The sequence below is a fragment of the Mobula birostris genome, chromosome 3 (genome assembly GCF_030028105.1).
Source record: "Mobula birostris isolate sMobBir1 chromosome 3, sMobBir1.hap1, whole genome shotgun sequence".
Lineage (NCBI taxonomy): Eukaryota > Metazoa > Chordata > Chondrichthyes > Myliobatiformes > Myliobatidae > Mobula > Mobula birostris.
The window spans coordinates 195,131,061-195,153,376 of NC_092372.1; the positions used below are offsets into that span (position 1 = coordinate 195,131,061).

General features: G+C 40.9%; 1 protein-coding gene across 2 annotated transcripts in view; it reads right to left on the bottom strand.

Moving 5' to 3' along the window:
• Positions 1-22,316, bottom strand: part of LOC140195516 (enhancer of polycomb homolog 1-like) — a 201,790-nt gene that overhangs the window by 65,381 nt on the left and 114,093 nt on the right. For both annotated transcript variants that reach the window (XM_072253972.1, XM_072253971.1), the window contains one exon: positions 8,597-8,756. In XM_072253972.1, coding sequence (XP_072110073.1) covers positions 8,597-8,696 — 100 coding nt within the window. In that variant the 5' untranslated portion in view covers positions 8,697-8,756. The remainder of the gene's footprint in view (positions 1-8,596; positions 8,757-22,316) is intronic.

Genomic DNA, 22,316 nt, shown 5'->3' on the forward strand with positions numbered 1-22,316 from the left:
TACTCCATTTGTAGAAAATTTCTCTTACTGTGGACCGATGAACTTTCAGATCTTTAGAAATGCTTTAGTAACCTTTTCCAGATTCATGCATTTCTACAATTCTTCTTCTAGGGTCCTCTGAAAGTTGTTTTGATCGCAGCATAGTGCACATAAACAGGTTTTTCTTGTGAAGATCAGGCTCTGGCAGTACCTGGCTTTGTGCCCTTTTTTGAAAAAACAGGGCAGGGCATATCTACAATCTCATCTCATTGACTGGAACACCTGACTCCAAATAGCTTTTGTAGAAGGCAATACTCCAGAGGTTCACATACTTTTTTGAATCTAGACTGTGATTGTTCAAATGGCATACTCAGTATTGACAAGTAGTACAATTGTTTGTGTGTCATTAGTTTAGGCAGATTGTGTTTGTCTATTATTGTGACTTCGATGAAGATTAGACCACACTTTCAGTAATTAATGCAGAAAACCAGGTAATTGCAAAGGGTTCACAAACTTTTTCTTGCAACTGTACGACTTCCCAATGCAGAGGCGACTGCAGTGGGAGCATCAGACACAACTGACGACCCCAATAGATTCACAGGTGAAGTACTGCTTCACCTGAAAGGACTGTTTGAGGCCCTGAATAGAAGCAAAGGAGGAGATAAATATGTAAGGATAAGTGCAGGGAAGGAGAAGAGTGGGGAGGGACATATGGATAAGGGAATCACTGAGGAAGCGATCTCTGCAGAAAGCAAAAAAGGTGGGGGGGGCCGGGTTTAAAGGGATGTTTGGTGGTAGAATATTCTCGAAGACTGCGGAAATTGTGGAGAATGATGTGTTGGATGAAAAGGCTCATGGTATGGTAGGCAATGACAAAGAGGAACTCTGTCACTGTTAAGGTGGTGGAAAGATGGCATGAGCGTGGATATTTGAGAAATGGAGGAGTTGCAGGTGAGGGAGGTATCAATGGTGGAGGAAGGGAAACCCTATTATTTGGAGGAGGAGGATATCTCTCATGTCCTGGAAAGAAAAGCCACATCCTGGGAACAGACGCGGTGGAGATGAAGGAACTGAGAATAGCATTTTTACAGGAGACTAGGTGGATGAGGTACAGTTCAGATAACTGTGGAAACTGGTAGATTTAGAAAAGATGTCAATAGTTTGTCTCCAGAGATGGAGGGTGGCAGAGACAGAGAGAGGAGCGGGGTGTCGGGGAAAGTTGGAGGCAAAATTGATGAAATTGAGAGCTCAGCATGGGTGAATAAAGCAGTTCCAATGCAGTTGCCAATGTAGCGGAGGAAGAGTCGGGGAGCATTACCAGGGCAGCTTTGGAACATGGACTGTTTTATGTTGCCAACATAAAGGCAGGCATAGCAGGGACCCATGGCTACCTCTTGAGTCTAGAGAGAGTAGGAAAAGCTGAAGGAAAAACTATTGAGGGTGAGGACCAGTTCTACTAGATGGAGGATGGTGGTGGGAACTGGTTGATTCTGTTACACAGGAAAAAGCAGAAAGCTTTGAGGCCTTCTCGATCGGGGGGGGGGGGGGGGGAGAGAGAACTGACTGGACTGGACATCCATGGTGAAAATGAGGTAGTCATGGAATTGAAAGTTAGTGAGGAGGCCTGGAGCATGAGAAGAGTCACAGATGTAGGTGGGGAGGGACTGAGTCAAGGGAGATAGAAGATATGATGACACAAGTACAGTGGGGCAGGAGCAGCCAGAGACAATGAGCCTACCCGGACAGTCAGGTTTGTGGATCTTAGGTAGGATGTACAAGTAGTGTGGGGTAAGAGAACAATGAGTTGGTGGCAGTGGATGAGAGTTTTCCCCAGAGTTGATGAAGTTAGTGATGGTGTTGCAGACAATTTACTGATGGTCCAGAATGGGGTCTTTAAGGGTTAGGTATGAGGTGTCTGAGAATGGCCACCTGACCTCAGTATGGTAGATGTCACTTCCTTAATCCTTAATTGTTTAGTCTGCTAACTAAGTCTTCTAGCTACATCAGTATATACTCCAAAGTCCTTTGATTTTGTTTAATAGGCTCTTATGCAGCACATTACCAAAGGCCTTTGGAGAGTCCAAACACACCACTTCCACTTAATTACCTTTATTTATTCCTTGAATAAATCTAAATACACCAATTTGTCAGCAAAATTTCCCTTTCATAAATCTATCCTAAACCAGTCCAATGCTATTGGATACCAGTAACACTTCTGTAAAAGATTCTCACATTTTGCCTATCATTAATGTATTACTTACAAAACTGTGCAGTAGGAACCCTGGATAATTTCGTCCGTTTCTGACTCCATTCACCAGTCATCATCATCATCAGGTGCCGTGCCCAGTTTGAGTTTTGACTGCCATGGCCCACACACTCCTGTTTCAGGTCAAGTGGACCAATTCATTGGTATTCATTTCCAGTTCTCTGGCTCTGTCTCCATCATCATTTGTCTTTGTCTTCCTCTTGCTTTCTTCCTTCAGTCTTTCCCATAATTACCGTGCATTCTAACTCCACTTTCCTAATCACATGTCCAATGAAGTTACATTACCATTTCATGATCTCATACATTTCTTTCTGTGTTTGCTCTGTTCATGATATCCTCGTTAGATATTCATTGCATCCTCCTCAAAAACCGCATCTCTGCTGCTACAACTCGTTTCCTGTTACTAGATTTTGTCCATCATTCTGAACCATATAACATAACTGGATAAACGTAACATTCCAGTACTCTGAGGCAGGTTGTCATGCCTAGTTTAGTATTGGTCAGTACACTCTTCATTCTCGTAAAGGTGTCTTTTGCCATCCCTATTCTTCTCTTGATGTCCAAGTCGCACCTGCCATCTGATGTCACCCAGCTTCCTAAATTCTGTACTTGTTTTATGTCTTCCCCGTTTATTCTCAGACTGCAGATAGGATTCTCCTGCTTTTTGGATATCACCATACATTGTCTTTTTGCAATTGATACATAGACCCATTTCTGCACTGTCTTCAACTATTCTATCAATTAAGTTTTGTAGTTCTTCCTCCTTACTTGCAATTAGCACAGTGTCATCTGCATATTTGAAATTATTGATGTTTTCACCGCCAACTTTGATTCCCAAGATGTCTCTTATTCACCATTCACCAGTAAAAACATAAAATTCTTCCTTCTGCTGGTTGCAGCAGGGTGGCCCACTGGGGCAGGACAGCTCTTGGGAATAGTTGAATTCCAAATAATTTTAAGTTTAATTTAATAAATCAAAAATATACAGTGAAATTTATTATTGCCATTTAACAGTATATACTTTGAGCAGGAAGCATGTTTTCCATTACAGTGTACAACAGATCTATAAACCCAAGAAAAATCCTGCAACTGTAAGCTACTCAGCAGCACCACAAACCAATCATTCAAGAGAAAACTTGCATTTCTCAGCTTCCCTCATCCAGATTTCACTATTGATAGTTCAAAGTTTCATAAACCAGCAATATTGTAGAAGCACTTCCATTATGAACATTGCGAAGTTTCCAACAGAAGGCCAATAGAATGAGCACTGGCCTTTCCAGAAACATTCACATCCCTAAATTAAAATAAGAAACCAGTAAAGACATAATCAATCTGGCTCAATCTACGGTAAAGACTATGGATGGCACTGAAATTAATGACAAGGGTACAGAATTTTATCATGAAGCTCAAAAATGGTAACCATAGCTGATTTACAGTGCTATTATGTGCAATAACTCACTCACTGGTAAATTTTTGGTAGAAAAATATAAATAATATTCATGCACTCAAAATTAGTATGCATTTGTGCTTAAAAATACAGTAAAATCGTTCATAATATGTATAGATTTTTCCGACAGCCTAATTGAGAGGAGGCTACACACAAGTCAGGGCAAGCGATTTAAAAAGGAGCATTTGGAGGCTTTTGACTTTTTCCAGTAGCCCAATTGAGTCGTGATTCATTCGCAATAAGGCAGGGGCAAGTGGAGTAGCCATTGTGTGAGTGGATCAGTGTTCGAATGGGGATGCTCTGACTCAAAAGGCTTGGATGAAGTTAGTTTCTGGTAATTTTCTTCTTCTGCATTCTTTGTCAGTAAGTGCATTGAGAATAGCTCCAAGGGCTATGTTGTGTTCTTTATATGAGATGTGGGAATTCTGAAAGACCACCAGCCTCCTAGATAACCACATACGCACCAGGTGCACCGAGCTGCAGCTCGATGACCTTCGGCTCATACGCAAAATTGAGGTGATAGATAGGAGCTACAGGGAAGTAGTCACCCCTAAATTCAGGAGGGGAGTACCTGGGTGACTGTCAGGAAGAGAAAAGAAATGGGCAGCCAGTGCAGAGTATCCCTGTGGCCGTTCCCCTCAATAAGTAGATAACTTTGGATACTGCTGAGCGGAGACGCTGCAACTGGGGCTCTGGCACCGTGACTCAGAAGTGGGGAGAAGAGGACTCCGGTCGTGATAGAGGGTTCCACAGTTAGAAGTAGACAAGATTCTGTGGATGTGAGAGACACCTGGATGGTACGTCACCTCCCATGTGCCAAGGTCAGGGATGTCTCAGATTAGGTCCACGGCATTCTGAAGAGTAAGCAGCCAGCTGTCTTGGTACGTACTGCCACCAATGACATAGGTAGGAAAAGGGAGGAAGCCCTGGAGAATTCAGGGAGTTGGATAGGAAGTTGAAGAGCAATACCTCGAAGGTAGTAATCTCTAGATTGCTGCCTGTGCTACATGGCAGTGAGGACAAGAATAGGATGATTTGACATATGAATGCATAGCTGGGGAACTGTTGCAGGGGGCTGGGGGCAGGGTTTCAGATTTCTGGATCATTGGGATCACTTCTGGGTACAAAAGGGACATGTTACACTTAAATCCAAGGGAGACCAACCAATATCCTTGTGGGCAAGTTTGCTGAAGCTGCTGGGAAGGGATTACATTAAAGTGGTGGGGGGACAGGAACTAGAGTGATAGGGATGAGATGGAGCAACTGATTTCAACTAGATGCAGTATGCAGTGAGTAGTGAGTCTGTCAGATGATAGGACAAAATTGCAGTTATTGCGCTGAATTGCAGTGTAACATGGGACAATATCAAAAAAGTGACAAATACAGGACTAAAGGTGTTATATTTGAATGCATTAGGGAAAGGCTATTCAGGATTTGGTGTTGTATAATGAACCAAATTTGATTAGGGAGCTCAAGGTAAAGGACCCTTAGGGGACAGATCATAATATGATAGACTGAGAAACTAAAAACAGAATTATATCAGTTTTATAGTGGAATAAAGGGAATTGTGTGGGCACATGGCCAAGTGGTTAAGGTATTGGACTAGCGACCTGAACATGTTGTGTCCTTGAGCAAGGCACTTAATCACAAGTTGCTCTGCGATGACACTGGTGCCAAGCTGTATGGGTCCCAATGCCCTTCCCTTGGACAACATTGCTGTCGTGGAGAGGGGAGACTTGCAGCATGGACAACAGCTGGTCTTCCATACAACCTTGCCCAGGCCTGCGCCCTGGAGAGTTAAGACTTTCCAGGCACAGATCCATGGTCTCGCAAGACTAACGGATGCCTTTATTATTTATTTATAAAGGGAATTACAGAGGCATCAGAGAGGAGCTAGCCAAAATTGATTAGAAAAGAACACTAGTAGGGATGATGGCAGAACTACAATGGCTGGAGATTCTGGGAGCAACTTGGAAGGCACAGAACAGAAACAGCTCCAAGTAGTAGTAGATTCTAAAGGGAGGATGACGCCATCGGGGCTGACAGGGAAGTCAAAAACATGAAAGCAGAAGAGGGCATATAATAGAGCAAAAATTAGAGGATTGGGAAGCTTTTAAAACAGAAGGCAACTAATAAAACCATAAGGAAGCAAACCTCAGCTGTGGCAGCCTGTTTGGGTCCTTGAGCAAGGCACTTAATCACACATTGTTCTCTCTGTGTGAGGAGTGGCGCCCCACACAAACTTCCAATCTGCACCTTGTAAGGCAATGAAAATGCCCAACGCAGGCCTTTCATGGTCTGAGTCGACAATCCCGAAGCAAAAGATGAAATACAAAGGTAAGCTAGACTATAATATCAAAGAGGATATTGGAAGTTTCTTTCCCCAGATATATAAAGAGTGAGAGAGGCAAGCATAGATATCCAACTGCTGGAAAAAGATGCTAGAGAGGTAGTAATGAGGGACAAGGACATGGCAGATGAATTAAGTAATATGCACCCGTCTTCATGGTGGACAGCACTAATATTATGCTGGAGGTTTGAGAATGTCATGGGACAGAAGAGAGAAGGTGCCTGGGAAGCTGAATGATCTGAAGGTGGATAAGTCACCTGGACCAGATGTATTACACCCCAGGGTTCTGAAAAAAGTGCCTGGGGAGATTGCGAAGGAATTGGTAATGTTCTTTCAAGAACTACTAGATTCTGGGGGCACAGTTCCGGAGGAGTGAAAAATCGGAAACACCACTCCATTCCACTCTTTGAGAAGGGAGAGAGGCAGAAGAATTGAAATTATAAGCCAGTCAGCCTGACCTCCATGGTTGGGAAAATGATAAAATAGGCCAAAGTCAGCATGGTTTCATAAAGGGGGAATCTTGCCTGATAAATCAGTTGGAATTCTTTGAGGAAATAACAAGGACAGATAAAGGAGAATCGGTGGATGTTGTGCACTTGGATTTTCAGAAACCTTTGACAAAGTGCCAAACATGAGGCTGCTTAACAAGAGCCCAAGGTATTTCAGGAAAGATACCAGCAGACAGAATATAGACTCACTGGCAGGTGGCAAACAGTGTGAATGTAAGGAGTCTGTTCTGGCTGGCTGCTGGTGACTAATGGTGTCCCACAGGAGTTGGGTGTTTAGAACACTCCTTTTTATGTTATGCAGTGCTGTGCAAACCTTAGGCACCCTAGATTTTTTATATAAGTTATGCTTTAGATGTTTATTTTTGTCTTTGGCATTATTGTGTCAATAGAAAAGGGCAGATTTTAGATTTCCAAACAGCCATAAACTATTTTCCTTGTCTTAGACTCCCCAAGTAAAGCATCCTTACTGCATCTAGTCTTTCAAGCTTTTTAAGTTTTGTAAATTTCAATCTTGTAAACTCTAGAAAATACAGCCAGAGTCTACTCTGACTGAAAAACCTGAAACATTGACTGCTTATTACCCTCCACTGATACTGTGTGATCTGAACTTTTCCAGCATTGTGTTCTGAAAATCAATTCCTAGAAGCAGTTCAGTAAATCTTTACTACCTCCATGGCTAATATATTCATTCAATAAGGAAATCAAATATGCAAAATATGCCAGACTTTGTCTCACCAAGGCATTGTATAACTGCAGTAAAACTTTGTTACTCTTGAAATTAAACCTAATTATAAAGGGTGAAATAGCACTGGTCCACCTAATCCCATGTAACACCTGTATGTCAGCATTTATAATGTATAGAAAGTCCACCTGGGTCCCTTTGCTAATCCCTCAGCTTCTGATAAATAGTATGTTTTACTGGTCACAAATAGAGGTGGTGAAAAATCAAAGCAAACAGGGTACTTGAAACAGGCTTACGATGGAAATATGCAAGGGAAATTGTGTTTGCTGAATGTATTAGTGTTCTTCTGAAGTTTAATTAGAACCTGTGAATGTAGTGTAAATGGATTTATAGTAAGCCTTCAATAAAGGGGTCAAACAAGAGAAAAAAAAAATCAACCAAAATTACATCACATGGTGCAGATGGGTAATACATTTCCATAGACTGAAAAATGGATAGAAAAGCATATAGGCAATTTTTAAGTGGCCTTTGTAAGATAGCAGGTGTATTATTTAAAGTATAAAATTCCTGTTGGGGTTGATAGGGTTGAAATGGAAACAATATTTTGTTTGGCAACTGGTCTTGAGACATGTATCACAGTATCACAGTGTCAAGAAGCAGTGGCACAATGTGCTGCCTCACAGCTCTAGCACTCAAGTCAATCCAGACTTCCAGTGCTTTGAGTGGAGTTTACATGTTGTTCCTGTTATTGTATGCTTCCCTTGGGTGCTGGCTTACAGGTAAATTGAACACTTAATGACCACCCCACCCCCCCCGCCCCAGCATAACTGGGTGGTAGGAGAATCAAGGTGGGGTTGATGTGTATGTGAGAGAGAATGTCAGAGGAAAAATAATTTGGGAAAGGTATTGCTGATATCTAACATTGCCTTCATAAGCCAAATAGCCTCCTCCTTGGTCACAAGGAAATAAAAAAAAACAATTGACGAGTTGACCATTCAGGACACAGTGCAGGGAAAAAAATCTGCTCCTGGAGGTGGTAAATCTCTGCAATGTTCTACTCAAGGGGATAGTGGAGGTTCAGTTTATTTGAAACAGAGGTTGAGATTCTTGAACATTAATGCTTAATACAAGATTCTGAGCCAGAGTTACAAGATCACACTTTTCTTATGTCCCAAGTAAAACAGGAGAAAGGAACTTTACACTGAAAGAGCAAAACAAAATGTGAAGAAAGGTAACTTGTAAAAGTGCTCCAGTATGTACTAGTCTCGAGTTACATGGAAAAAGTGGAGAGATTCATCAGGTTTCAACTGCTGTTACAGCTAACACAGATGCAAACATTATATTCTTTAAATTTCATACTCACGCTGTATGTGAATAAGCTGCTTTGGCATCTTGAACTCTCCACTGTAGACAGATTCATAGTAGGCAATATTGCTTTCCGCCTCTGGAACAGGAATAACCATATTATCCCGTTTCTCTCCATAAACCTGTTGTGCTGAAATAGCCCGCTGAAGATGATGCTCCTGAAGAGAACAAGAAAATACATTAAAGCACAATCACTTCCATTTGCAGCATTTTTAATTATAATTCAAAGTCTTTCAGTCTCAAAATTTGCACTAGCATTTAAAACCTTGCTTTCAATGCTAATCATCAAATATTCAACTGAACTAAGGATTTCTGGAAAAATAACTGAGCCTGTCCATGCTGCCAAAATCTGCAGCAAAACATTAACTAACTTTATTTTTGGATTGCATGCAGAAGGGAGAAATTATTAAAAGAAAAATGCACAATACAGTAAGTGAATAAAACCATAGCTTGAATATGAATAATAAACATACAGCTAACATATCTTTTATCAGGCAGGCCTCTGAGTAATTATTGTTTGCATATATAAATGTTAAAAAAAAGAAAATTTTCCCACATCCTGCAGGCATTGGTTGCTCACTGAAATGTTATCTCATAGAAACATTGCCATCCTGCCCCTAGGACATGACTCAGAGAATATACCTTATTGATTCAACTGACAGTGTTGCATATACTAATCCAGCAGAGGTCATTGAACAGTAGTCAGGAATGAGAAATGCCAAAGCATCAGCATCCTCATAACGTAGTGCAAAATAGAAATTCAGAATACAACATAAATTAAAAATTTGGAACAAAACAGTCTCTCTTGGTTGCTCATCAAAGAAGCCTGCTGAATGATCAAGCCATTCATATAAAAAAAAGCAAAAAAATTTATGAAGTTCTACAGCTAAATCTTTATTTAGTATATAGGTTATACAAGTAAATTCAATCTCAAGTTTCTCAGAAGTATTTAGCCTTATTGATTTAAGTATACAACATGGAAAAAGATTCTTTGGCCTATAGAGTCTGCACTGACCATCAAGCACCCACTTTATTCTCTCCACATTCCGATCAACTTTACCCAGATTCTGCCACTTACCTACATACTCTTTACAGGGGCTAAATAATCTACCAATTCTTTGGGATATGGGATGGAACTGCAGCACTCTAGGGAACCCCATGCTGTCAGAGGAACAACTATGCACGGTTAGCACTGGAGGTCAGGATTCTGTGTAGATTACAGCATCTTTAATTGCCCCTTGCTTGCATAATTCTCTGCAATAGCATAAACTAACATGAAATCAATAAATATCCTAGATAAAAGGTCTTGGCCTTATAACCGTTAACTGTTCATTCCTTTCCACAAGCACTGCCTGAACTGCTGAGTTCCTCCAACTCTGTGTGTGTTGCATTAGTCTGGGAAAATTTTATTACTATAAAAAAAGAACTGAGTATTAACTGGATATCAGAGTTGCTGTACAGACAGCAAACCTGACATTAATTTACGCATTGCTCTGAGTAGAAGATCACAGAACGGCTTTAGTTGCTCCATGCTTGCATAACATATGTAAGATTCAAAATTTCCCTGCAATAACATCCACTACCAATCTGAAATTAATGGATGTCCAGTGGAATCTGAAGGATTGGGTCACCACTTATTTGGGCCAATTCTTAAAAGAACAAAAACTGAGAAAACAGCTGGTATTCCCTTCATTTATTTGGGACACTATGCCACTTAATTGGGACAGGAGAATGTTGCCGAACAATTTCTAACTCACATCATTTGCATGTGCTTGCACTGAAGGATGCAAATTCAAAAAGCAATGACTAATAGTCATCCAGATAACACTACTCACCCACTGACAGGTAACTGGGGTACCAAGATCTAAATCTGAAAATGAATCAAGTTTCACTACTTGAAGTTAGGAAATATGAAGAATTTGCAGGTATTGACAATCATCTTGAATGTTACAATGAAAATAAGAATTTTTGGAGGATGCAATCATTGAAAGCATTGTATCAAAACACCAAGGTGGGAAGTATAAGATGAGGAAAATGATGAAGATGACACATCTAAGCTTGGGCTAGTGACGACAAAGAATGCCACGAAATTTATTGTTGGATAATGACACCACATCATGCAGGAAGGCAATAATGAAGGCAGCCCATTACCTGCACTAGATGTCTGTGCTGATTTTGCTCGTTTACAGTTAATCAGAAGAACATGGCAGTGTACACTGGATGAATTCCTCCAACCATTAGGAACTAAAAATCTTACAGTACTGTAACATTAGTAGTGTTCTAATCTGTTCTGTATTTCATTTATTTACATAATTTGTTATTCAGTTAAATAGCAGTGTGTGTTTTTTAAAAAAAGTACATTTTTAACTATTAAAAAAGGGCACCACGGCAGCATAGCGCTTAGTGCAATACTGATACAGCTTCAGCCGGAGTTCAGAGCTCAACTCCGGCATCTTCTAAGTAGCTTGTATATTCTCCCTATGGACTGCGTGAGTTTTCTCCCACAGTCCAAAGAGGTACTTGTTAGTAGGTTAATTGGTCATTGTAAAATAGTCCCAGGATTTGGCTAGAGCTAAATCGGGGTTGCTGGTGGCACAATCCAAAGGGCCGGAAGAGCCTATTCTGCACATCTTCCAAATAAATAAACAAACATTTTCATGAAACCACAGTTGCTTAAATGGGTCAAAATGTACTGGCCCTGATGTGTTCCAATTGACTGGAATACACTGTATTTAAGCCTTAATGCACTGCAGTCAGAAATTATATTATATACAGGCAATCACTCAGCTCTTATTTGATGCAAAATAACTTTCCCCAGGTGCTCCAATTATATAAAATATAGACTAGGATTAAGAAACCAAATATTTTTGAGAAGCATGTGTTTGAACTATAGAAAATGATTATATTTGTAGAACTTTATCTCAGATTGTTGAACAGTTATTTAATTTGTCATTATTTGCAGAATGATATGAGCTGCCTTAATGACTATTGCCTAGTGGTGCTCACATCGATAGTGATGAAATGCTTTGAGAGGTCGGTCATGACTAGACTGAACTCCTGCCTCAGCAAGGACCTGGACCCATTGCAATTTGCCTATCGTCACAATAGCTCAATGACAGATGCAATCTCAGTGGCTCTCCACATGGCTTTAGACCACCTGGACAACACAAACACCCATGTCAGGATGCTGTTCATCGACTATAGCTCAGCATTTAATACCATCATTTCCACAATCTTGATTGAGAAGTTGTAGAACCTGGGCCTTTGTACCTCCCTCTGCAATTGGATCCCAGACTTCCGAACCGGAAAACCACAATCTGTGCAGATTGGTGATAACATCTCCTCCTCATTGACGATCAACACTGGACCAGCTCGGGGGGGTGTGCTTAGCCCACTGCTCTACTCTCTATATACACGACTGTGCGGCTAGGCAAAGCTCAAATACCATCTATAAATTTGCTGATGATACAACCATTGTTGGTAGAATCTCAGGTGGTGACGAGAGGGCATACAGGAGTGAGATATGTCAACTAGTGGAATGGTGTAAGACGAAAGAGCTGATTGTGGACTTCAGAAAGGGTAAGACGAAGGAACACATACCAATCCTCAGAGGGATCAGAAGTGGACAGAGTGAGCAGATTCAAGCTCCTGGATGTCAAGATCTCTGAGGATCTAACCTGGTCCCAACATATCAATGTGGTTATAAAGAAGGCAAGATATTAGATATACTTCATTAGGAGTTTGAAGAGATTTGGCATGTCAGCAAATACACTCAAAGACTTCTATAGTTGTACTGTGGAGAGCACTCTGACAGGCTGCATTACTGTCTGGTATGGGTAGGGGCTACTACACAGGGCCAAAAGAAGCTGCAAAAGGGTTGTAAATCTAGTCAGCTCCATCTTGGCCTACAAGTACCTGGGACATCTTCAGGGAATGGTGTCTCAGAAAGGCAGCATCCATTAAGGACCTCCAGCACCCAGGGCATGCCCTTTTCTCACTGTTACCATCAGGTAGGAAGTACAGAAACTTGAAGGCACACACTCAGCGATTCAGGAACAGCTTCTTCCCCTCTGTCATCCGATTCCTAAATGGACATTGAACCCTTAGACACTACCTCACTTTTTAAAATATACAGTATTTCTATTTTCTGCAGTTTTTAATCTATTCAATATACATATGCTGTTATTGATTTACTTATTTATTTATTTTCCTCTTCTATATTATGTACTAAACAACGGGGTGACCCGTTGGGGCACCCTTTGAGAGAAGGGTAGTGCAGTCTGATGTGACCAGGATGCTACTGGTATCGCTTTGCTTTGAAAACTGAAGTAGAAAACCTCAGTTTATTAAAGAAGAACGACACGTAGTAAAGCAAACATAGCCGCTCCTCATTTAACGAAGGACACTTTTGATGGCATTATTTCTGGTTTATCTGCCACCCTTGTGCCTCCCGTCATTCTGGAGACATGCAGCCCTTTCATCCCCCGTCTCTTCATCTCTTCTGCTGTTTGTTGTTTGCCTCCGATCCTGGAGGCATGCATGCCTCTCCTCCTCTGTCTCTTCTTCTCATCTTTTTTTGTCCTGACTCTTTGATCCTGGAGTCGTGCAGCCCTGGCCTCATCGATTCTTGTTCTCTCCCTCTCCTTGCCATTTCCCGATGACGTTTGACGTCATCTCTCGACCATAATGTCCCCCTTCCCTTTCCACACAGCATAACTAAGCTGACCATTTTTTTTTACCCTAATGCTGGATAGAAGATACTAAGCAGTAACACCAAAGGATGCCGATTATTCTTGATGACGTGGCTGGCACTCCCCTAAATGGACGTGTTATAGTCACCACTGTCTTTTGACTGCAGCAAAGGTTTTAATGGGTGTCTCGAAGTATGTCATTACAATAACATTTAATTATCTCTTATCGATGGGTGGCAGTTAGTTCTGTCCCAATCCTGCACATGCTGATGGTGATTAGCAGAATGTGACCCGCAAAATAGAGCTGCCCTGCCCTTTTTCTTCCGTAGGTGTCGCTGCTGAGGCTGGCTGTGCACATGCGTCGGGCTGTCACATCCCAATTTCCATGATGGCCGATCGGGTCTCGGGCCAAAAGGGAGCCTGTTTATTTTGGCGAATGAACAATTTTATACGAATATATAACCCTGAACTTTGCCTGCATTCTGTAAGTTAGCGCATTTTAATTCGACTTAGCCAAAAAAAGTGCCGCTGTAATGCACCGTTTGCACTAACTGGAGGTCACAAACAGACAAATGGACAGAGCATGGAAGTTTTAGTAGTATATAGATTGCATTGAACTGCTGCTGCTAAGTTAACAAATTTCACGTCACATGCCAGTGATAATAAACCTGATTCTGAAAAACTGAGTACCGAATAGCCCTATTACCATGAACAAATATTGGTATGCATTTATTACTGTCAAATGTACCAAGATACAATGAAAAGTTTGTCTTGCACAGTGTTTATACAGATCAAATCATTACACAGTGCAGTTAGCTAGATTAAAGTAAAACAATAACATTGCAGAATAAAGTGCAAGATTTTAACGACATAGATTGTGAAGTCAAGAGTCCATTTTATCGTACAAGAGGTCCATTCAAAAGTCTAATAGAAGTGGAATACGAGCTTTCCTTGAGTCTTGGTGATACGCGTTTTCAGGTTTGTACCGATGGGAAGAGGAGAGAATGACAGGCTGGGTCAGGTCTTTGATTAAGCTGTTTTACAGAGGTAGCCAGAAGTCATTGTAAATTGTCCTGTGGGTATGATTAAATGAGTGGGTTGCTGGGTGGTGCAGCTCGCTGGGCCAGAAGAGCTTGTTCCACATTGTATCTCTAAAATATATAGTCTATAGAGGGAAGGCTTGTTCTTGTAATGCGCTGAGCTTGGTATGGCAGTTGCCATACCAAGCTGTTTTATATCCAGACAGAATTTATTCCATGGTACATCAATAAAATTGGGTAAGAGTTGATGAGGACATTCTGAACTTCTTTAGCCTCCTGAGGAATAGAAGGGTTGATGAGCTTTCTTGACCTCCGTGACATTGTGATTGGATCAGGAATAGGAAATTAACTAAGGGGCACATATTTAAGTTAAATGATAATCAAGGAAATTTTTTGTTAACTAGCGATGGAAGCCTGGATGAAGCTGCTTGAAAGTGGGGAGTGACAGAGGGAAAACCCAATCATTTAAAAAATCTAAACAAAGAAAATAATATTCTGGAAATCTATGAGGATGGTCTCTTCCTATATCATAAATTTCTATGACTTAGAAACTAGATTACCAACACTTACAGGGTGATGCTTTGCAGGAAGTGGTTTTGGTGTTTAAGTCTAGATAGCAACTTATGAAAAGTCAATTGGCATGTATTTGAGCATTTGATGGCTCTGGGCCTGTATTCACTACAATTTAGAATGAGGGGTGACCTCATTGAGACCTATGAAATGGTGAAAGGCTTTGACAGAGTGGATGGGAAGAGGATATTTCCTATGGTGGAAGAGTCTAAGACCGGAGGACATAGCCTCAGAAAACAGGAGTATCCTTTAAAACAGAAATGAGGAATTTCTTTAGCCAGAGAGTGGTGAATCTGTAGAATTCTTTGCCACATGCAGCTGTGAAGGTCAAGTCATCATGCATACTTATTCATTTACGGGATGTGGGTGTCGCCAGCTAAGGCAACATTTGTTGTCCATCCCTAGTTGCCCTTGAGAGGGAGATGATGAGCTGCTTTCTTGAACTGCTGCAGTCCCTGAGGTGTAGGTATACCCACAGTGCTGTTAGGGAGGGAATTCCATGATTTTGACCCAGTGATAATGAAGGAATGGCCATATGTTTCCAACTCAGGATGGTGAGCAACTTGCAGGGGGATTTCCAAGTGGTGTTCCTAGGTATCTGCTGTTCTTGTCCTTCTAGGCAGTAGTGGTTGTGGGTCTGTAAGGTGCTGTCTTAGAAACACTGGTGTGTTGTTGCAGTGCACACTGCTGCAACTGTTCAATGGTGGAGGGACTGGATGCTTGTGGAAGGGGTACCAATCAAGTGGGCTGCCTTGTACTGGATGGTGTCAAGTATTCCATTACACTCCTGACCTGAGCTTTGTAGATGGTGGACAGGCTTTGTAGAGTCAGGTGGTGAGTTACACACCACAGGATTCCTAGCCTTTGATTCTGCTCTATGGCTATATATGGCTAGACTTTCTGTTCATCAATGGTAACCTTTAAAATGCTAATAAGTAGGGCGATGCCTCTGAATGTCAAGGGACAATGGTTAGAGCATCTCTTGTAGGAGATGGTCATTGCCTGGCACTTGCATGACTCTAATGTTACTTGTCACTTGTCAGCCCAAGCCTAGATATTGTCCGGGTCCTGCTGTATTTGGGTATGAACTGCTTCACTATCCGAATCATCACAAATGGTGCAGAACATTGTGCAATCACTTGCAAACATCCCCAGTTCTGACCTTATGACGGAAGGAAGGTCATTGATAAAGCAGCTGAAGATGCTTGCTCCTCGGACACTTCCCTGAGGAATTCCTGCAGTGATGTCATGAGGATGAGATGATTGACCTCCAACCACCACAACCATCTTCCTTTGTGTCAGGTGTGCTTCCACCCAGTGGGGGGTTTTCGCCCCAATTCCCATTGATTCCATTTTAGCTAGGGCACCTCGATGCCATACTCGGTCAAATGCTGCCTTGATGTCAAGGGCTATCACTCTCACCTCACCTCTGGTATTTTGCTCTTTGGTCCACAGGGAGAAGGCAAGAGATTTAGGGCTGAGAGAAAAATTGGATCAGCCACAATGAAATGGCAGGGCAGCTGTGCTCTAATCTGCTCCTAATTATGGTATTGCACAGAAAATTCTTTGCCCAAGAGCAAAGAATAGACATGAACTTCCCAAAAGGAAAAAACAGCTGCTAACCGGTGACTTGAGTCTCCAAGGTCCTGGTGTTGTATTTACCTGTCAAATCCAATGTAAATTGAGGCTCCATCAAATCTTTCGAAGGAATGTATTATTCAGATGCTACTTGGTAAAATGGCATCCAGTGTTGGTTCCACTGTGACTACATGAATAGTTAACTTTAATAGCAGCTCTTTCACAGCTCAATATTAACACTCATTCCTTCCACCACTGGCTACAATAAGCAGAGTATAGTATCTGCAAAAGGCACTGCAACTACATTAGTAACCTGCTTAGTAATGATTCATTACAAGCAGTCTCAGTTTTCAAATTGGAACAGTCCTGGGAACATTACTGCCATTCTTTAAGAACGCACTATGTGCTGGTAATCTAGCAAGATCCCCTGCATCAGCTGGCACTGTTGGAGTAATCAAATGCCAATTACATGGTATGGAAAGCATATTACATATAACGTGTGTGTATCTATGTGTGTGGGGTGAAAGAGTGGGGGAGGGTAGGTGGGTCCCAGGAAAACACAGCAGATAGTGTGGTGCTATTGGAGCTTGGAGTGTCCTAGAGTTTAAAGTTCAATCCTCACATTCTCTGTAAGGAGTCTGTAAGTCTACACTATGGAATGTGTTGGTTTTCTCCCACAGTCCAGATTTACTAGGTTTATTGGTCATTGTAAATTGTCCCACGATTAGTTAAGGTTAATAGTCATAGTCATACTTCATTAATCCCGGGGGAAAATTGGTTTTTGTTACAGTTGCTCTATAAATAATAAATAGTAATAGAACCATAAATAGTTAAATAGTAATATGTAAATTATGCCAGTAAATTATTAAATTAAGTCCAGGACCAGCCTACTGGCTCAGGATGTCTGACCCTCCAAGGGAGGAGTTGTAAAGTTTGATGGCCACAGGCAGGAATGACTTCCTATGACGCTCAGTGCTGCATCTCGGAGGAATGAGTCTCTGGCTGAATGTACTCCTGTGCCCACCCAGTATATTAGGTAGTGGATGGGAGACATTGACCAAGATGGCATGCAACTTAGATAGCATCCTCTTTTCAGACACCAGAGTCCAGTTCCATCCCCACAACGTCACTGGCTTTACGAATGAATCAGGGTTGTGGGGTTGCTGGGCGGAAGCGCTGGAACAGCCACTGTGCCATTCACTTCAGCATCCACTTGTGAAGGTAGCAGTGTTATTAGAGCAGACTTGAAGGGCTAAATGGTCCAATTCTGCTCCCATGTCTTATGGAATCATCACCTGCAAGACCCTCTAAGCCAGTAATTGGTCTACACTCCATTAATGGACCCCCCCCATTACAGGACATGCTCTCTTTCCATTGCTGCCATCAGGAAGGTGTACAGGAGCTTCAGGACTCACCACCAGGTTCAGGAACAGTTATTAACCCTCAAGCATCAGGCTTCTGAAACAAAGGGGATAACTACACTCACCCAATCATTGAAATGCTCCTACAACCTATGGAATCACTTTCAAGGACTCTTCTTCTCAAGTTCTTGGTATTTATTGCTTATTTATTAATTATTATTTTGAATTTAAAAAAATCAGAAAATGTATTTTTGAGTATCAACTTAAGTTCTGAAAGGTAGTCTATTTCCCCCAGAACGTTTCAAACCATTCCAGATTCATTTAAAATGTCTTAACACATAGATAAAAGTAGCAGCTTTAGACATCTCCGTATTCAAAATAACCAATAATGAACCATCCCATAAAAGTCTGTGCAGAAACAAACATCTGACCCACCAAGTCTATACTGAAAATCTCATATTTGAAAATAAACTATTCCTACTCTAATCCATTTTTGTTCTGACATTCCCATTATCTTCCCCCAGATTCTACAACACATCAACACACTACGGACAATTTATACTAGCCAACTAGCTTATCAACCGACAAAAAACAAACTGAAGGGAAACCAGTGGGACAAGCAGTATCTGTCGAGGCAAATGGAGGGTTAATTCTGCACATCAAGACCCTACCAACCAGCACATTTTTGGGATCTGGGAGCAAAGAGTACATGAAGAAAATTCATGTAGTCAAAAGGAGAATGTGGAATCTTCATAGAGACAAGATTTAACCTGGACCGGGGTAAACTGAGGCACTTACCCTACTAACTGTGTCACCCACAACAAAGCTACATAATTTGTTGTCTAATCAGATGGTTCAAATAAAAATGTAAGAGAGACACACCAATGAAACTATATAGACATTTTATAACTTTAAAAAGCATAAAACACAACAGCTGATAGTTATCAAAACACTGTACATTTGAGGTAAGGTATCTACCCAAGACAACACAATCTTAAAAATGTTTTTAAAAATCTGTTTTGTTAAAGATTCATAAATAAGAGCTCTAGGCCACTTCAAAGTGAAACTTGATTTTCAGGAGAGTCTGTATGTGTGAGCTGAAGTAAAGAAAGAGCTCAAGAAAATTAATCTTAGGGTATTATATGGTGATATATATGTACTTTGCAAATAAACTTACTTTGAACTGGCACCATTTGTGACTTTCTGACCTCAAGAGTACCAAATAGAACAGAATAAAGACATACCAGGGAATTACAGAACATGTATTTTTATCATCTTCCTGCAAGTAACAAACATACATAGCATGATAAACAATATTGATTCCCTGGCTTGCAGCAATGACAAAAGCACATGTGTTTTAATGTTTTGAAAGGCATAATCCTTCATGAGAATAGGGCAGAGTGGTTTGAGATCTGTGAAGCCACTGGCTTCCTTCTAGCTAATTGGATCCCCCTTCAGCAGAGCATACATATTATGTATTTCCGTTATTAGGAAGGTGACAGAAATACAGAATTTGTGGTGTCTTGCAAAGTTGCAACATTTCTGATGAGCTCTTGGTACCTACTGCTGTTTAACGAGGGCATAGCTATCATGTAACAACCCCCTTCTGGATTGGATGCATTTTTGTTCGTAGTTGGTAATCATCCAGAAATAACACCAAGATCTGAGCATTTCCTTTCAAAACTGATGGATTAGTTAGCCACAATTACACAAAATATGGTCCAAAACTAAGACAGGCCATGGAAATTCAATGCTATGATTACAGCATCACTTCTGGGATTAGAGGTGCGAAGGAACATTCTGCATAAGTGGCATCACTCTGGCATTATTTAGGTCCTGAAGTATAAAGACCCTTGACGTCAGATCACAGCTCTGAACTTCATAAACTGGATGTCCTTCACAGTGGCACAAAGTTTGCAGGACCTGCTGCATAACCATAGGATATGTGATTATTCTAATATACCAATGCTATAGTTGTTCTACAAATAGCCTTTACGTGGTGCCCCTTTGCACCTGTATCTACTTCAAACAATCACTAAACCCAATGTTTAAATTATATTTCTACCTGAACCATTGCCAAAAGCTAATAGCAGTGAATATCTCCATAAGACAAAAATACCAACTGCAAACATAAGGAAATTTGGCAGCACTAAGTTTTCTTAATAAACTGCACATGATCTGCTTTAAGACCAAAACCCTGTTCTTATTTTTAAAATAGGGCTTACTTCAGTTGCCTTTTAGGATAAAATTCTGGATGACTAAAAGAAATAATTTGGACAAAGTATCTAAACTAATACAAGCTGATAAATGATTTTATTCTATTCCAAACCAGTATATTGCATTTTGAACTCACAATATGATCTATACATTGCTGAAACCAAATGCACAGTGTGGAGAATGTTTACTCAGTCTGCATGGATAAATGAGTTTTCTGTTGCCTACTATTTTAATTTTTTATCAGCTCCTTCAGAGTTCTGATTAAGGACCTTCAACTTGAAAGATTAACTGTTTTTCTTCCACACAGATGCGGCATGATTTGAGCATTTTCAGCAGTTTACCTTTGTATTTATTGATTGCACTATTGAAAAGCATTATTAGTGTGGGCACGTTGCCAAGTGGTTAAGGCACTGGACTAGTGACCAGAAGGTCGTGAGTTCGAGTCCCAGCCCAGGCAACGTGTTGTGTCCTTGAGCAAGGCACTTAATCACACATTGCTCTGCAATGACACTGGTGCCAAGCTGTATGGGTCCTAATGCCCTTCCCTTGGAGAACATTGGTGTAGTGGAGAGGGAAGACTTACAGCATGGGCAACTGCTGGTCTTCCATACAACCTTGCCCAGGCCTGTGCCCTGGAGACTGAAGACTTTCCAGGTGCAGATCCATGGTCTCACAAGACTAACGGATGCCCTTTTTTTAAACTGAAAAGCAGCACTTAATATGGAGACAATATAAGCATACTTATGAGACATTATTTAAGAACAAGTAGATGAACATAAAATTAGTTGACCTTACTATACTCAAATCATGCTACATCTGCATGTAAGGAATACAGTTAATCTTTCAATTTGAAGATCCTCAATGGCAAGTGATCTGCATGTTGAATTAACCCTATATTAAAGAATCTTTAAACTGGTTACATGGATAAACTATGAATGAGGTACTGAAATGCATGCAAAAACTAGTAAACAAAAACTAGTGATTCCATCAGACAATACAGAAGCCCATGGTAACCTGACAACTGTAACTTACTTAGTGATTCCAAAACAGTTCTGCAGAAAACACAAAAAAAATCTCCAATAACCTGCCACACTTAGGGCTTTCTTTGATCGTATGAGGTAAAGCTTTCCAGATGAATGGATGTTACTCCTGTGGACCAGAAGTGGTAAGGGTGAGCAGTTTCAAGTTTCTGGGTATCAACATCTGAGGATCTATCCTAGGCCCAACATATTAATGCAATTACAAAGAAGGCGCAACAACAGCTATATAGATATATTTATTTTTTTTTAAGGAGTTTAAGAAGAACTGATATATCACCAAAGGCATTTGCAAATTAATGTACTGTGGTGAGCATTCTAATTGGTTGCATCGCCATCTGGTACAGAGGGACCACTGCACAGGATCCGAAAAAGCTGCAGGAAGTTGTACTCATGGGCACTAGTTTCCCCAGCACCCAAGACACCTTCAAAAGACGATGCTTCAACAAAGCAGCATCTGTCATTAAGGACACCTTGCACCCAGGATGTACCCTTTTCTCATTGTTGCCATCAAGGTAGTGGCACAGGAGCCTGAAGGCACATACTGAACATTTCAAAAATAAGCTGTATCCCTCCATCATAAGATTACTGAATGGACAATGAACCCACAAACCTCAGTATTTCCCCCCCCCCCTCACACACACACGTTATTACAATTTATAATTTTATCATGTTCTGCAATGTATTGCCGCTGCAAAACAAATTTCATGACATGTGCCAGTGAGATTAAACCTGATTCTGATTAACGCCCAGTTTTATTACATATCAGTAAAATAAACTTTCAAATGAGAGAGGGCAAATAATAGCGAGCAGAGGCCAACCTAGCTCTTTCGGCTGGTGCTATTTCCCAAATTCAGAAATCCTGATCAATTTAGGTCCACCCTCTCCAACTCAGTCTCTTCTAGTGCCATTAATGGGTGTGATATTGACAATATCAATATTCCTACCACCTTTTCTCCTCCTCTCACCAAACATCTACTCAGATATTGTCAAATCTGTTGACAACAGGAGCCTTTTATCTCTCAGAGGTTGAAATGGTTTCCTAAGTTATCACATTTGAGAATCCAATGAGTGAACAAACAAAATACCAGAACCTTCAATTAAACAGCAGCTAGGACATAATAGTATTGGGAATAATAGTCAATATTAAGTTGTAAAAAGATATCAAAAGCTTGCTGAAAGCATGTACAAGTTTAAACAAATTCTATCGAAGGAATCGAGGCT